General features: G+C 42.1%; 2 protein-coding genes across 5 annotated transcripts; one reads left to right on the top strand and one right to left on the bottom strand.

Moving 5' to 3' along the window:
• Nucleotides 1-1,527: 1,527 nt before the first annotated feature.
• Nucleotides 1,528-6,446, bottom strand: vhl (von Hippel-Lindau tumor suppressor). 3 transcript variants are annotated; one of them, XM_024377734.2, is made up of 4 exons: nucleotides 6,043-6,446; nucleotides 3,802-3,924; nucleotides 3,261-3,488; nucleotides 1,528-1,699 (listed from the first exon to the last, which is right to left on the bottom strand). In XM_024377734.2, exons 1-3 carry the CDS (start codon nucleotides 6,236-6,238, stop codon nucleotides 3,292-3,294), a joined length of 516 nt encoding a protein of 171 aa, XP_024233502.1. In that variant the 5' UTR covers nucleotides 6,239-6,446; the 3' UTR covers nucleotides 1,528-1,699; nucleotides 3,261-3,291. The 3 variants fall into 3 exon arrangements, with proteins under 3 accessions (XP_024233502.1, XP_024233510.1, XP_024233494.1); XM_024377742.2 differs by having other exon boundaries at nucleotides 3,279-3,488; XM_024377726.2 differs by lacking the exon at nucleotides 1,528-1,699 and having other exon boundaries at nucleotides 2,927-3,488.
• A 6,003-nt stretch (nucleotides 6,447-12,449) lies between these two features.
• LOC112217455 (oxytocin receptor-like) lies at nucleotides 12,450-17,200 on the top strand. Of its 2 annotated transcripts, XM_024377752.2 has the most exons (3): nucleotides 12,450-12,514; nucleotides 12,822-13,744; nucleotides 16,222-17,200. In XM_024377752.2, exons 2-3 carry the CDS (start codon nucleotides 12,880-12,882, stop codon nucleotides 16,425-16,427), a joined length of 1,071 nt encoding a protein of 356 aa, XP_024233520.1. In that variant the 5' UTR covers nucleotides 12,450-12,514; nucleotides 12,822-12,879; the 3' UTR covers nucleotides 16,428-17,200. The 2 variants fall into 2 exon arrangements, with proteins under 2 accessions (XP_024233520.1, XP_042153005.1); XM_042297071.1 differs by having other exon boundaries at nucleotides 12,455-13,744.
• The last annotated feature ends 486 nt before the right edge of the window (nucleotides 17,201-17,686 follow it).

Here is a 17,686-nt window from a genome sequence, read left to right as displayed (position 1 = left end):
AGACATGGACCAGCTGTGTAATGGTAGGGATTTACGTCCATTAGTCCATACATTACTATTCCCTTGAACTGTGAAACTTACTGTCTTAAGAAAAATTGGAACAGGCCAAGAACATAAACATTTATTAGGTTGATTTATCAGTCTTTTGCATATGTGGAATATATTACAAATAGAAAACATTGCAAAAAAAACAGGCACGTAGGTACACACAGTATGTATTTTTCACAAAGCCTCAAAGGTTGTTTGCAATATACACTGGGTGTACAAAACATTATGAACACCTGCTCCATGAGCCTGACCAGCTGAAAGTTATGATCCCTTATTGATGTCACTTGTTAAATCCACTTCAATTAGTGTAAACAAAGGGGCGGAGAGAGGTTAAAGAAGTATTTTTGAGACATGGATTGTGTATGTGCCATTTGGAGGGTGAATGGGCAAGACAAAAAAAATGTAAGTGCCTTTGAACAGGGTATGGTAGTAGGTGACAGGCACACTATTTTGTGTCAAGAACTGCAATGCTGCTTGGTTTTTCATGCTCAACAGGTTCCCGTATGTATCAAGAATGGTCCACCAACAAAAGGGGGTGCAACTCAATATTAGGAAGATGTTATTAATGTTTTGTACACTCAGTATATATTCCTATACTTAAGCAGGCACAAGGGGGTGTGGTATATGGCCAATATACCACGACTAAGAGCTGTTCGTAGGCACGACGCATCGCAACCCTTAGCTGTGGTATATTGGCCATATACCACAAACCCCCGAGGTGCCTTATTGCTATTATAAACTGGTTACCAACGAAATTAGAGCAGTAAAAATACCTGTTTTGTCATTCCGGTAGTATCTGGGCTGCTATACCAAAGGTGTCAGCCAATCAGCATTCAGGGCTCAAACCACCCAGTTTATAATAGTTACTTTGACCCATCCCTCATTCAAACCTGTACATCTTTTCTCACATCTTTACATTTTATGATGAATAAATACATTGAACGTGTTCATTATAAAGCTACAGTATGTAACAAAAACATTTTTCTTTTTTTAAACATGCTACCTTGATTGCCAGCGAGCGTGTAAATCAATCTAAATGAATATATTTTGGTTTACTTAATCTATTCCAAACCCAGTATATTTGATTAACAAGCTGATGAGCAAAACCTGCATGAAAGTCTTAAACACTCCAAAGCAGGGTTCCCCAACCAGTGGGGGATTTATTTGGTCACCCATGTTTTCTGAGCAAAAATAATAATAAATATACACACAAACACCAGTCAAAAGTTTTGGACACACCAACTCATTCAAATGTTTAGTTGTGCTATTGTAAAATAATAGTGAAGACATCAAAACTATGAAATAACACATATGGAATCATGTAGTAACCAAATTGAAATATATTTTATACTTCAGATTCTTCAACACGGCCACCCTTTGCCTTGATGACAGCTTTAAACACTCTTGGCATTCTCTCAGCCAGCTTCACCTGGAATGCTTTTCCAAAAGTCTTGCCAAGCACATATGCCAAGCACTTGTTGGCTGCTTTTCCTTCGCTCTGCGGTCCAACTCCTCCCAAACCATCTCAATTGGGTTGAGGTCGACGGATTGTGGAGGCCAGGTAATCTAATGCAGCACTCCATCACTCTCCTTCTTCTTACCTTCTTTCCAATAGCCCTTGTACAGCCTGGAGGTGTGTCGGGTCATTGTCCTGTTGAAAAACAAAATGATAGTCCCACTAAGCGCAAACCTGATATGACATATCCCTGCAGAATGCTGTGGTAGCCATGCTGGTTAAGTGTGCCTTGAATTCTAAATAAATCACCCCCACACCACCTCCTTTATGCTTGACAGTGGGGACCACACATGCAGAGATCATCGTCTCACTAAAGACACAGTGGTTGGAACCAAAAATCTCAAATTTGGAGTCAAATTTCCACCGGTCTAATGTCCATTGCTTGTGTTTCTTGGCCCAAGCAAGTCTCTTCTTACTATTGATGTCCTTTAGTAGTGGTTTCTCTTAAGCAATTCAACCATGAAGGCCTGATTCACACAGTCTCCTCTGAACAATTGATGTTGAGATGTGTCCGTTACTTGAACTCTGTGAAGCATTTATTTGGGCTGCAATGTCTGAGGTGCAGTTAACTCTAATGAACTTTTCCTCTGTAGCAGAGGTAACTCCGGGTCTTCCTTTCCTGTGGCAGTCCTCATGAGAGCCAGTTTCATCATAACGCTTGATGGTTTTTGCGACTGCACTTGAAGAAACATTAAAAGTTCTTGAAATGTTACGCATTGACTGACCTTAATGTCTTAAAGTAATGATGGACTGTCGTTTCTCTTTGCTTATTTGAGCTGTTCTTGCCATAATATGGACTTGGTCTTTTACCAAATAGGGCTATCTTCTGTATACCACCCCTACCTTGTCACAACACAATTGTTTGGCTCAAACACATTAAGAAAATAAATTCCACAAATTAACTTTAAACAAGGCACACCTGTTAATTGAAATGCATTCCAGATGACTACCTCATGAAGCTGGTTGAGAGAATGTCATGAGTGCACAAAGCTATCATCAAGGCAAAGGGTGGCTACTTAGAAGAATCTCAAATATAAAATATATTTTGATTTGTTTAACACTTTTTTGGTTACTACATGAGTCCATAGTTGTAATGTATTTACTATTGTTCTACAATGTAATTTTTTTTTTAAATAAATAAAAACCGTTGAATGAGAATAAGTGTGTTCAAACTTTTGACTGGTAGTGTGTGTTGACATAAAAAATAAACATAAAATCAGCTCTAAGTGATTGAACTTTCAGAAATCTGTTCCAAAGTATTTCCATGTGGCAAAAAAGAGAGCTATGTGACCGTGCACAAATGTAAGCAAGGTTTGGAATTATTATGCTTTCGACAAATCGTATATATGTTTGGGCTTCTTGCAGTGATTTTGCAGTCTACAAATTAATTGTAATTATGTTCCAACCACCTGACAATCCGCAACAACAACAAAAACAGCCAGCAGCCGAATCAGGTTGATGATCCCTTCTCTAAAGTCAGACCACTGAATTGGTTGACACATTTTTTTCCTAAGCTACGAAGACCATTTTAAACAATTGCAACAACAAAAAATGGATAAGACCCTCGGTAGTTGCTACAGCAGTGAATTCAACCCTGACCTCCCAGTGTCCAATCAAACAATCTTACATTCTGTCATCTTATTATTTTGATAGATTCAGAAACATCAACAGCAGCATCAGAGCCATATAGCGATACCTATATAAGCACTCCTACTCTAAGTTGCTCCTCATGCATCCTGGGGTTGCTGCCTGTCTTCTAGGAGGCGCTGTTCCACGCGCTGGGCGATGCGCATCAGGTCCTTCAGCACGCTGGGACGGTCCTCCAGCTCCTCATGGAGACACCGAGCAATCTCCAGCCTCCTGTAGTCCTCTGGACGGACCAGGCGCCGCACTACCTGGAGGGCACGCTCCTTCAAGCTGAGGACTGAGGGGAGAACACACATACACAGATATGACATAGTTATTAGATTAAGGAATAATATTCCTTATGTGTGTTCTCAGTGCAGAGTAGTAATAGTAAAAATAATAATGTGTGCTGATCAAATCACAGAACAATGATCTACCGGTCATAATCACCAGTGACCCTGCTGTTACACAGGGAGTACAATTGCACTAAAGTGCCATAAAGGTCCAAACCTCTTAGCAGAGATGCTCACATACAGGGAGACGACACTATTATCGGTGTACAGATGATCTGTACAGGTCAAAGGAGAATTCAAACCTGATGTTTCTCTAACCTGGTAATGTGACGTTAACCTGGACAGCCTGTCCATTCTCCATTGGTTTGGGCAGGAACATCTCTTTACTATTTGCCTTCAGCGCATCATCTGTCTCTGCATCTCTGAACATCCAAGGATGACCTGATAGAATAAAAACATGGAAAGGTGATACACACCAAGACCAAATACAGCATGCCAAACAAATAAACACATGTGTAACGCTTGTGTGAAAACAACCAGGCGAAACTTTGCTAAACTGTGCACTGTAAGGGTATATCTTTATTTTTTGAAAGATTCTCTCGCTTATTTGAAAATTAAGTTCCAAAAGGTTTCCAAAATAGTATCAAAAGTGTGACGTATTTGCATTTAGACAGAGGATTGGGATTGAACCAATGATATGTATTAAGCCTAGATGAAGGCTCCCTGTGAGCAGACCGAGGCTAATAAAGAGTGATAGAAATAACATGTTTCAGTAAGGTTGGCTTCTTAGCGTTCATAACCATAGTTATCAACTGTACTGCAGAAATGGAATTAAATTCAGAAAATAGATGATGTGGTGGCAGCTGCGGAGAAGTACTTGGGGGTACAACATTTTACTGCAGAAGAGTTACATTGTGTGCTGAACGATAACGTCCCGTCCTCCCAGGCTGTTGGCCTGGTGTAGGATCAGATAGGGCCAGGTAGTGGAATAGTGGTGGGTATAGGGTTAGTTGGTAGGGCCATTTTTCTTCTCTGTTACCCTCCCCTTTTGTGTCACAAAGTGTAATGAATTTACACTCCATAAGAGTGGGCGGTCAAGCCCACACAGTAGGTCACCTAGCAGTTAGCAGAGTTGGGCCAGTAACCGAAAGGTCATTGGTTCCAATCCCAAAGCTGACTATGCGAAAAATCTGCCAATGTGCCCTTGAGCAAGGCACTTAAACCTAATAATTGCTACTGTAAATCACTCTGGATTAGAGCATCTGCAAAAAATGACAAATAAAATAAAAATGTGGACCGATGTTTGTAGATCGCCACAATACCATAGTCAAAAAACCCTAGACAACTGACAGGGGAGAAGATGGTGGAGGCGGATATTTTGTTTGAAACTGACGGCGTGTCGAGTGGAGATGAGAGTAAGAAGGATTTGACTGCAGTGGCGAACAGGAAGGAAAACGTGAGAAGTGGTTGTGAATCTAGTAAAGTCAAGCCTTGCTCAGACTCTTTTTTTAGTTGGACTGAGGGTTTTGGACCATTGGCGTAATCTGGGAGATCTGTTTGACGTCTCGATGAATATTATAGATGCATTGGATAAGGTTGTATCAGAGAGGATAACAAGATTTTTTTTCTTTTTTGTGTGTCCAAGGAGCATAAGGAGCGTGCTTTGCAACTGAAAAATATACCAGATAGGAATGTGTCCAAACCGCTGCAGTGTGACAAATGTAAACTATTTGGGCATGTGTCAAGTGTATCGTATGCCAGTTGAGGTGAAATGCTGCAATTGTGGTGGCGAGCATGTGCCCGGATTTATGAAGTGCCCTGTTAGGGTGAAGGAGCCAGAGGTGGCAAGAGTAAGGGCCATCCAACAAGTCTCCTATCCCGAGGCGTTGAGACAAGTGAGAGAACGTTGAAGAAACCATGGTAGTTACTCAGAAACAGGATTCTGATATGTTGCATGTTTAAAAAAGGTGGACTTTGTATCGTTTATTGCATTGGTTATAAACTGCACAGCGCAGTCTGAGAAAATCTGAGGGGGAAAAAAGGCATTGCGGGCGTGGCTTAAAGTTTTTGGGGCCTATGGGGTTTTACAGTAGAGGCATTACAGGGAATCCTGTCGACAGATGTTATGTTCTCACAGGCTCAGGGATGTGATTTGGACTATGACAAAGAGTGGTGTGGGTTTTTGGATTGATATTGTATGATTTTTTTCCCCATTTCACCTATTTTGTTTTCGTTCACTACACGTACAGTAGTTGGCGGAATGCACTTTTAACGTTGGTTTGCGGACCGATATAATAACAGAAGAAGACAGAAGAAGACTGACGGGGGGGGGGCTGGTTTGAAGCCACCGCGCAACCATTTTGGTAACGTTACTCCATTCTAAAACAATATTTTGGAAGCTATATGAATTCCTTTATTAACAATTAAAATTATATTACAGACACCTTAATGTATACTAGAGTTATTGACGACCAATTCTTGAATTAACAGAAAATATTACACTTAACGTTACTCGCTGTGGCTTATTTGCTAACTGGTGCTAGCCAAGCTTCTACCTACCTACGAAGGTGTTCATTTTCATTCCTTTTCCTGGCTGTAAAATATCGTAGAGTTGAGGTTCCCCGCGGAAATTAATCCATACTGGTCGCATGATTCGAGGACTCCGGTTACAAAACACTGCAATCGACGGTATTCCGCTTTTCAGAGACCTTACCAACGGGAGCTGTTCTTCTCCCCCTTGAATGTCTTGAGGCATAACTTAACGTTAGCTAGCAAAAAAGAAAAGTATAAATTGATCTAGCAGCTGTAGCTAACAAGATATGTCTTGAAGAAAGTATCATAAACATATAGATAGTCATAAACGCAAAAGCGACATTATAAAGGTAACTTATTTAAAGTTGTTATATCTTGTCTTTTCATGCCAGCCAGCAAGTCGCTTGTGTTTGTTATGTAATTATTTTCCGGTTGAGGAGGGCGTGGAAAGAATGTCTTCACTGAGTGGTCCGTTTTACTGTCAATCAATGGCTCCTGACCAATTACTTACCTCACACAATGTACATTTTTGATACAGAAGACCTTCTGATGTCGATTTAGTTATTATTACTTACGTATTGGGAAATAAAGAAACCGTGTGAATTGTAAAGCAGCAGTATTATGACTTGTAGAGCAGAAATCTTGTTAAGTTGTTTTCTAAATGAGCAGCATGTTGTTATACCCTACAGTGGAATTTTTAAATGTTTTTCACACACACAGAAGACATGCAGATGGATGCAAGTAAAATGGTAATCTCATCCAACCAGCTGGCTCTGAGTTGTGCTGTTATGCTGTAGCTAACTACTGAGTTATGCTGTAGGAATTGAGCCTAAGGATGAGGTTAATAAAATGTTCGCACAATTACCCTCTTTAGAAGTGAAGGGAGCTTTTTGACATTGCTCTTATATGATTGTTGCAATTTTGCATCTATTTTTGTAGTGAATACAGTTTGAAATGTCTGTCATTACAAACAGGCCAACAACATACCTCTCCTGGCAGCACTTGCAGTGCCTCATGTTTTTTTTTTTTTTATCACAAAAGGGCTGACTGGGTACATAAACAGGCATTTGAGTCACCTAAATGGTCGACACTTTATCAGGCATACACTGTATACTCATTTTCAATAAGCCACATGGCTCGGTGTGAATGGATTTGGAGTGCAGCCTGAGTGTTGTACTGTATTTTATAAAATGTGTTGTTTGGATCATATTGTATTTCCCTATGCTGACTGTGTACATAGGCTTATTACACTATTCAGCTCCCCCCACTCCCCTTTTCCAGAAGTTGCTGTCTCTGTGAAATGTGAAAAATGAATGCTTAAAGGTAAACCCTCAAAATAGTCAAAAGATGTTAATGGAGGACCATACCCGAAAGGGAGAGGTGATTAATAAAGCCAGATTGAAAGAGCCCTTACGGTAGTGCCTGATGCTTGCATTCCCAGACATTGAGCACCGCAACAACACCAGCAGCCAGATACTCATCTTGTGTGTGTAGAATAATTGGGCCATTAATTGACAAAATAGTTCCTAAAGTGCAGAAAAAGGCAAAGAACAAGGTGCACAGTCCTGCACAAATGGTTGCATATGGGAAAGTTGAATAAAAGCACTGCAGTCAACTTTAAGTGTGGTTATTGTGAAGTGGAAAGGTCTAGGAGCAACAACGGCTCAGCCGCGAAGTGGCAGGCCACATAAGCTCACAGAACGGGACCACTAAGTGCTGAAGTGTGTAGCGTGTAAAAATCGCCTGTCCTCGGTTGCAACACTCACTACCGGATTCCAAACTGCCTCTGGGAGCAACGTTAGCACAAGACCTGTTCGTCAGGAGAGCTTCATGAAATGGGTTTCCATGGCCGAGCAGCATCACACAAGCCTAAGAATACCATGCGCAATGCCAAGCGTCGGCTGGAGTGTTGTAAAGCTTCACCATCTGGCTGTCCGACACACGAATCTGGGTTTGGCGGATGCCAGGAGAACGCTACCTGCCCCAATGCATAGTGCAAACTGTAAAGTTTGGTGGAGGAGGAATAATGGTCTGGGGCTGTTTTTCATGGTTTGGGCTAGTCCCTTTAGTTCCAGTGAAGGGACATCTTAACGCTACAGCATACAATGACATTCTACACGATTCTGTGCTTTCAACTTTACGGCAACAGATTGGGGAAGGCCCTTTCCTGTTTCAACATGACAATTCCCCCATGTGTAAAGCGAGGTCCATACAGAAGTAGTTTGTCAAGATCAGTGTGGAAGAACTTGACTGTCCTGTACAGAGCCCTCAACCCCATCGAACACCTTAGGGATGGCTCGCTGACGGCGAGCCAGGTCTAATCGCCCAACATCAGTGCCCGACCTTACTAACTCTCTTGTGGCTGAATGGAAGTAAGTCCCTGCAGCAATATTCTTCTTCCCAGAAGAGCGGAGGCCATTGTAGCAGCAAAGGGGGGACCAACTCCATATTAATGTCCATGATTTTGGTCATGTAATGTGTATAGTAGTTTAAACTACTGTGCACAAAACATTCTGAAAACCTGCTCTTTCCATGACAGACTATCCAGGTGAAAGCTATGATCCATTATTGAGGTCACCTTTTAAATCCATTTCGAAAATCAGTGTAGATGAAGGGGAGGAGACAGGTTATAGAAAGATTATTAAGCCTTGAGACAATTGAGACATGGATTGTGTATGTGTGCCATTCAGAGGGTGAATGGGCAAGACAATATATTGAAGTGTCTTTGAACGGGTTTTGGTCGTAGGTGCCAGGTACACCGGTTTGAGTGTGTCAAGCACTGAAACGTTTTTGGTGTTGTCATGCTCAACAGTTTCCCTTGTGTATCAAGAATGGTCCACCATCCAAACGACATCCAGGCAATGGCTGGCCAGTGGTCAAAAAACAGGTAATTGATGAAAGAGAAAAAGGAGGCTGACACGAATTGTGCAGAGCAGTGCATCTATCAATTTGCAGATGGATACACTGCTGCCATGAAGGGATGTACCTGATTGGCAATGATGTTCAGATATCCTGTGGCATTCAAACATCAAATCAAATTTTATTTGTCACATACACATGGTTAGCAGATGTTAATGCGAGTGTAGCGAAATGCTTGTGCTTCTAGTTCCGACAATGCAGTAATAATCCAACAAGTAATCTAACTAACAATTCCAAAAAAAAAACTACTGTCTTATACATAGTGTAAGGGGATAAAGAATATGCACATAAAGATATATGAATGAGTGATCCACTTTCATCAAGGGACCCAATGTGTTGCATGAAAACACCCTACACCATCACAGCACCACCACCAGCCTGCAATGTTGACACGCGGCATGATGGATGTACTTGTGGTTTTCTCCATACCCTAGTCATCCCATCAGAGTGAAACAGAAGTACTGGGATTCATCAGACCAGGCAATGTTTTTCCAATTCTCCAGCGTGTTTTCGTACTTTAACCCACTGCAATCGCAGTTTTGTTTTTTTGCTGAAAGAAGTGGAACTCTGTAACGTCGTCGGCTGCCATACCACATTCGTGTCAAGGTACGATGAGTTGTGCATTATTTTATGGGTCTTTGGGCACCAATGTTATACTAGACTGTCAGTTGACTAACTGTAGCCCGCCTGTTGCTCTGCACAATTCGCAGCAGGCTCCTTTTTCCTCTTTAATCAATTACCTGTTTTCGACCACTGGCCTGCCATTAGCTGGATGTCCTTTGGCTGGTGGACCATTCTTGATACATACGGGACACTGTTGAGCATGAAAAACCCACCAGTGTTGCAGTTCTTGACACTCAAACCTGTGTGCATGGCCCCTATTACCATACCCTGTTCCTGTCCCCAGGACATCTTATACAGTTAATCTCTTTTTGTAACGTGTTGAGGCCGGTGTTGTGCCGAAAATCTCCCCCCTGCCAGAACCCCCCCTAACGTGAACACGCACACACTCAATTCTTCATTGCTGTGACTTGCTTGCTAGTTGAGATTTCTGCTCTTCACTCCATTGTCAGTTTAGCCTACATTTCACTGATCTTAGTAGCAGAAAGCATTTTTTATTTGTGTTCTTCAAGGCAGCTGTCAATGATCACATTAGGCTGCGATTCATTTTATTTTTAATGGCGGTTTGATCCCGAGGGAGAAACTAGTAATGTCTGCAATTTTCAGTTTGGCTATTTGTTTCAAGTGTATTAGTCTATAAATAAATCTCTTTGCCAAAATTCGTCATCTCTCCCGTGTCTTATTCGACTAGTAGTTGTTTTGAAATGTTTATTGCTTGCCAATATTTGACTCCCTCCTCTGTTTAATATAACACACATACATTACAGATTAATTTTGGTTGCCTATCCTGACATGAAGTTTGTTCTATAGAAAGTATTTGACTCTGATGTGTGCACAGAAAGTATTTGACTCTAGCCACAAGATTAAGGAAATTAGAAGGGGGGGGGGTGATTTCGGCAAGGCCATTTTCTTGCCTGCCGAGAGTCAAATACTTTCTGTGGCACACACTACTGATCAACATGAGCTACCAAAATGGTTATGAAGTGTGCCAGGCCTTGCAGTTCCAAGATAGAAGGAGGGGGGGATTTCTGCAGGCAAGAAAATGGCCTTGCTGAAATCCTCCCTCCCCTTCTAATTTCCTTAATTTTTTCACTTGAGTCATATACTTTCTGTGGCACACATCCGAGTCAAATACTTTCTATAGAACAAACTTCACATCAGTGTAACAGTATAGCTTCCGTCCCTCTCCTCGCCCCTACCTGGGCTCAAACCAGGGACCCTCTGCACACATCAACAACAGTCACCCATGAAGCATCGTTACCCATCGCGCCACAAATGCCGGCTCTTGCAGAGCAAGGGGAACAACTACTTCAGGTCTCAGAACGAGTGATGTGACCCGATTGAAACAGCGCGCACCACCGCTAACTAGCTTGCCATTTCACATCGGTTACATCGGCATAGGTGTAACGGATGTGAAACGGCTAGCTTAGTTAGCGGTGCGCGCTAAATAGCGTTTCAATCGGTGACGTCACTTACTCTGAGACCTTGAAGTAGTAGTCAGAGAGATTCTCATATTATTATCAGTCAGAGCAACAGAATATTTTTAAGGACCCAATGAGAGTTATTATAGTGATATAATTATCTTGATCTTTTGTGTGTTCCATACAGCAAAATCAATGGTGTATATTTAACTCTGAAAGTGTTAAATGTATACTTTTTTCAGTGAACAGTGAACAGTATAACACTTTTGAAACTATTAACATCAACACTGATGGTTATTTTACACCACTTAGTGTTAATGTCACTCTTACAGAGTGAATTTAACTCCTGAATCAACAGTAGAAATGTAACACAACAAAAAAATCAACACTGGCCAATTTGTTATGCACATTAATACTTAAGTATGATATTTGTGATAGGCCTCTTGCAAGAGGGACCCCAAGTACAAAAGTGTAAGAGTAATTTCTCCTCCAGTGTTTCCAGAGAAAACATCTGTAACCAGCTGGAGTCAACTGTGTGTCTGGAATCAACACTGTCTGTTTCAGAACATCTGGAGGCTGTCAGGAACATTGGCACATGTCCCATGCCCTGTGATGTGTCTGTCTGGATAAGCCAATATAGGGAGGATGAGACTATAGGTCATAGGGTATTAGGGTAGATTGTTATTAGAGGAGTGCATGTATTGTCAGTATTGATCCATTTTGTGGATGGAACACAAAGCATTTGCACGGGCAGGATCTGAACCCTGGTCAAATGGGAATAATCGACATCTTGAAAGTTACAGTAAGTGGCTGGTGATGTCCAATTGTGCACTCATAGAAATATTATTATTATTTAAATGTTACATTCATTCAATTTTTAAACAATGCCACCCACTGCCAGGCATACTGTAGGCCTATGAATTATGATAATTGTATCAAAACATTTTTTAAACCCGTTGTTTATTAGATTTTTATATAACCTGCTCATTTGGGGTTAAGGTTTCAGGAAGCTCAGTTCTGTCTAAATTGGGCTGTTCTCATTATCCTAGGAAGCTAATACATAATGACTGGAATTATTCTGTATAAACATGGAGCCACAGAGTTTCTCAAACTGTACAGTCTTTGATTGAGCTCTTCATGGAAAGGGAAACTCTCTTGAATGGCTGAGACAACTTACAAACACTTGGTGCCTATGTAAACAGTATACCTCGCGCGGTCCAATGTAAACATCCGTTAGCCTATACAGACAGCCTAGCAGCCTGAAGCACTCTAGCCTATGACCGAGCTGTAAATAAAAAATGAAAGCGTTGTTAAAAAAACAAATTGTCGATAGAGTGGACCGGGCTCTCTATCATGAAAGGTGGCAGTCGCTGTGCGCGCGAACATCTGGAGCTGAAGGATAGCTCCACCCTGCTCCCACGCAAATAATATAAAACCCAGAGCAACAGATGCAACACCTCATCAATAGACTACTAGGTTGCAGCTCATGTCGACCCCTCCCCAACTTCTCCTGCGCACTGCAATCAAACTGAATATCAGTTAAGTTGTCTTTGTTTAAGTTATAAGCCAAAGTTTCTTTAACCTATGGCCCTATGTTTTTTTGATGGGTAGAAATCATTGGGCTAATAGTTATTTGGAGATTTAGGTTATCTAAAATTCTCGGACATGATGTCAGTATTTAAGCATTGATGCATTGTAATTTTGAATGTTAAATTAGCCTAAAACGCATCTTACGAACTCAGTAGTTTTAGATCAGATATGGTAGGTATATCAAACATTAGTGTAATAGCATATCAAAGTATCTCTGTTAGTCAGTGTATCAATTTGTGTCTTGTTTCTCTGCAGAAGACCGCTCGTGCGTAAAGTTGCTGGCACCCGCCTCTTCGCTCTCCAAACCTGAACCATGTACCCGTTTAATGCCAGTTTCAGTAACTTCAGTCTGATGATGGAGGTTGCGGACATGCCCCGGGATGAGAACCTGGCCAAAGTAGAGATCGCGCTGCTCAGCGTCATCTTCGTCAGTGCCGCTATCCTGAACACGGGTCTACTACTGGTTCTGTGGAAGCGGCGCAAACAGGTATCCAAGATGCGTGTCTTGGTGTTCCACCTTTGCGTTGCGGACCTGGTTGTGGCGTTTTTCCAGGTGTGCCCGCAGCTCTTGTGGGACATTACGGACAGATTCATCGGACCGGACCTGGTGTGCCGCTTGGTGAAGTATCTGCAGGTCGTAGGCATGTTTGCGTCCACCTACATGATCGTAGTGATGACCATTGACCGCTACCAGGCTATCTGCAACCCTATGGTCAAATTTCAGAGGAGGCGCAAGCACTGGAACATCCCTGTTTGCGTCGCCTGGGCGATATCCCTCGTGGGCGGCCTGCCTCAGATCTTCATCTTCTCGCGGGTCCAGGTGGCGCCCGGGGTGTTCGACTGCTGGGCGGACTTTATCCAGCCCTGGGGCTTGAAGACCTACATCACCTGGACCACGATGGTTATCTTTGTCTTGCCCATTTTGACCGTGGTGGTGTGCCAGGTGCGAATCTGTCGAGCCATCCAGAATAACCTTTACTTAAAGACGCACCAGGATGGGGGTAGCGGGGTTGCCTTTCAGCTGCCCTCCAGAACCAGCAGCGTGGCTGGTGTGTCCAAAGCACGAATCAAAACTGTGAAGATGACAGTGGTTATCGTACTTGCCTACATCATCTGCTGGACTCCGTTCTTCACGGTCCAGCTTTGGTCTGTGTGGGACAAGGACGCGCCAACAGAAAGTAAGAACACGGATATCAATCTTATTATAAATGTATAATAAAGTCCCCAAATATGACTGTCAATAGGGCGTTAGGGATGGCGCCCCACTTGTGATAAAACAATATAGATATTTTATATAGTAATTATTTGTATCAAAAATATATAAGCCTATATATTATATCAATCATGGATTGTGTTTTAAACGCTCATGAAAGTGGGGCAGATGTGTACATTTTCCTGTTTCAAAAATAGATTGTTCAGAACAAGCTGTTCAGTTACTACTCTGCTCATCTGCGACTGCAAGCAGCCTGCATCAGCACCGCCTCCGTGGGCGCATAGGCCATGCTGAATGTTGAGGGGGTTTGGGTTTGATTAACCTCGCTCGGGCGCACGTGTAGGTTTGTTTTGCACCGGCTTAAAGTTGACTGCATGAACCAGGTGCCCGCTCTGTCCGCCAGCAAAGTAGTCTCAAAACAAAAGTAATATAATTCAGCATGTGTAGTTATTAGTAGAATTCTGTGTTTTCCCATGCAAAAGTGGTTGCTTTTGAAAAAAACGCTTGATCTGCTCTATCAGGTATAGATGCTGCTAATGCAAATTGTAATTAACTTGTTAATAAATAATCATAACAGTCACGGGTGCCTGGGACCTGATAAACTAGACAACAACATCCAAGAAAGGTCGAAGGACAGAGGGATACACTAGCTAGAATCTTCTCATTGCGGATCTGGTAGGACAAACAAGCTTGGCCAATTGTATTGTCCATCAAGGTAGGTGACAGGGTGACTTGTGTGGACAAAAACAGACCAAAATTGGGTGTATCAATCACAAAGGATGAAGAAAATAATTCGCCAGCTACAGTAATTTTGATAAATAGTTTGGATGATTTTTGGGTCAAATGAACCAGTTAGGCTATCTTCCTTTGATAAGTAGCTTGCTAGCTGGTTAACAGTTCACTCTCATGCCAATTTCAAGTCTTTTTAAACTAATATCTGACTAAGGGTGCGTTTGTAAATTCACTCTGGAGTGTCAAGAGTGTGCTGAGTGCAGTCAGATTGTCCGTTCATAAATTCAGTGAATTTTGTTCTCGGAGCGTACAGAGCGCACACTGGACGTTCAGGCAGAGGAGTAAGCTTGATGCGAGCGTTCTGACCTCACAACGGCAGTCAAGTGCCCAAGCTAAAGTTAGATAGTTTGCTAGCTACTTCCAGACACAAATGAGAGAAACCCCACTCTGACCATTTTATTCGCCCAAACAGAGCTGGTTAGACTGTTTTCATGTTATCTAGAGTGTTAGTGACTGGAACTGTGCTGCTGCCAATGTTTACTGACACTGGTCATATTCGAGGCAGGGTAGCCTAGTGGTTAGAGCGTTGGACAAGTAACCGGAAGGTTGTAATCCCAGAGCTGACAAGGTACAAATCTGTCGTTCTGCTCCTGGACAGGCAGTTCCCAGGCCGTCATTGAAAATAAGAATTTGTTCTTAACTGACTTGCTTAGTTAAATAAAGGTTAAAAAACACAAAAAAATAATAATATTCAGCAGGTGTTGTGTGTTCAGAATTTATGATTGGACAATCTGACAACTCTCTGAATTTACTAATGCCAAGATCGGTTTCTGAGCGCACTTTACATACACACCCTATGTTAGCTAGCTATCCCCAGTTAGATAATGTGTTTTCCCAGTTAGATAATGGGTTTTCACTTATTGCATCTGCATGCATGTTATGTTCTCCCTGGTGCACTCATTTGTTCGTGACATGAGCTGGCTGCTCGTTCTAAATAGTAGCCTATGATCTAACCTGTTCAAAACAGTGGCAGCAGTGGTCATTTGGTTTTTGACATGCAAAAGTGAAATAGGTGTATTTATGCTGTTGTTCAAATGCACATATTTCTTTATATGTCTTCTCAAATAATCTACTGGTAGTTTGAAAACATGACATCATATTTATGTCATGCTGCTTTGTTGACAACTCCAACCACCTCATGCCCAGGGTATTCACGCCACAGGTACACACCCTCTGATTTAGGCTAGTCTCTTACACGCCAATCAGACCTACAGCATCATTGGACAAAATGGTGCCCAGCATAATCTGGATATGTGTGCAACAAAAAGTTCAACATTCACCTTCTGCTACCATTTCTGTCAAGCCATCTACACATACAATTTGGTGCATACCTTCGATAAATCCAATATATGCACCACACAGAACACACTGCAACTGCCTCTGCAACCAGTGGAGGCTGTTGAGGAGGGGACAGCTCATAGTAATGGAAACCAGGTTTGATACCATTCCATTTACTCAATTCCAGCAATTATTATGAACATCCCCCCTCAGCAGCCTCCACTGTCTGCAACGCAATGCTGCAAGGCAAACGCTGCGTTCCATTGGAAATTAATGTACTTCTGGTATACCAAAACGCAATGACACTGTCGGTGTGATCGAGGCGTAGGGCGCAGTAAATGTGTGTAATTTATCCTTGTGTTGTCATTGCAGCCGCAACGTTCACCATCCTGATGCTGTTGGCAAGTCTGAACAGCTGCGCCAACCCCTGCATCTACCTGCTCTTCAACGGCCAGCTGCCCAATAAGCTGACGGTGCTGTGCCGAAGGCCTTCCAACGGGAAAGACTCCATTGACTATGAGGCCACAGTGGTCAGCTCGCTCTACATGAGCTTCAAAAGCATCTCCGACTCCAAATAGAACACACGGTTTTCATATTCTCCAGGTATGGGGAAGCAAGTAACTAAAGTCACGCTTTAGAACCTGAAAGGTTTCTTTGGCTGTCCCCATAAGAAAACTCTTTGAAGAACCCTTTTTGGTTCCATGTAGAACCCATAACAAAAAAGGGTTTTCCTATGGGGTACTGCCGAAGAACCCTTTTGGTACTCTTTCTTCTAAGAGTGTATGTGCGGAAATACACGCTAAATACTGGGGAATAGTCCACCACTAATGGATGAAGGCAGCCTGTTTGTGATGTGGGCTGGAGCTGGGTGTCACAGAGATATATCACGGTTGTAACACCTCTGGCAGACAACATAGGAATGAGCAACATTAGCTAGATTTCCAACGGTTTTCATGTGAATATGATCAAATCCGCATAAAAACAATATGCGAATTTCCCACTCTGACAGTGTTTCCATCAAATGTACTTGATTGATATGATGCAGATAAAAGGCTGTGTGCGCGTGATCACGTGGTGCACATAAAATACATTTTGCGGTTAAATGTACCCATTTTGCAGTTAAATGAGTTTCCAGCACATTTTCAACTCTACTGATGGTTTTCTAGCTAACAGCGCTATCGTATTTATATTTGTCAAACGGCAGCCAGGCCTTGATTAACATGTCACCAGAAGAAAACCCTCGATATTTATTGGAAGGGAGCATCAAGCTCATCACCTTGCACTTTCACCACCCTGTGAACTTCATCATTTATTTTAATCTGTAGCATAATAAACTGCATGCTTTCCCAAAGAGTTGTAGTGGGGGGGACCACACGTCATTACGTGACTCCAAGTTTACTTCGATATGATAGTTATTATATCAATATTTGCGCAGAGCAGTGTTTCCCAACTCCTGTTCTTGAGTACCCACAACAGCACATACATATTTGTTGTAGCACCAGACAAACTCACCTGATTCAACTAATTGAGGGCTTAATGATTAGTTATCAAGTTGAATCAGGTGTGCTTGTCCAGGGTTACAACAAAATGTGTGCTTTTGGGGGTACTCAAGGTTGATTAGTTTCCTACCTTTTTGTGAATAAATGTCTAAATCTAATCTAACACCAGTTAACACCTGCAAACTTTTTGATTGTATAGTGTAGACTGCATTTACTGCCTGTGATTGTTTACAAAAATCACATGATCATCTTCAGCTGTTTGGTGCTTTTATGATGCCAGAGAAGTAGTGAAAGAAGCAGTTACAAAATAGAAGGTGTGTGTTCACAGACATTGTCCA

This window comes from Oncorhynchus tshawytscha, linkage group LG02 (assembly GCF_018296145.1).
Source record: "Oncorhynchus tshawytscha isolate Ot180627B linkage group LG02, Otsh_v2.0, whole genome shotgun sequence".
Taxonomy (NCBI): domain Eukaryota; kingdom Metazoa; phylum Chordata; class Actinopteri; order Salmoniformes; family Salmonidae; genus Oncorhynchus; species Oncorhynchus tshawytscha.
The sequence above is the reverse complement of the archived record's forward strand: the minus strand, read 5'-3'. Positions and strand labels throughout refer to the sequence as shown.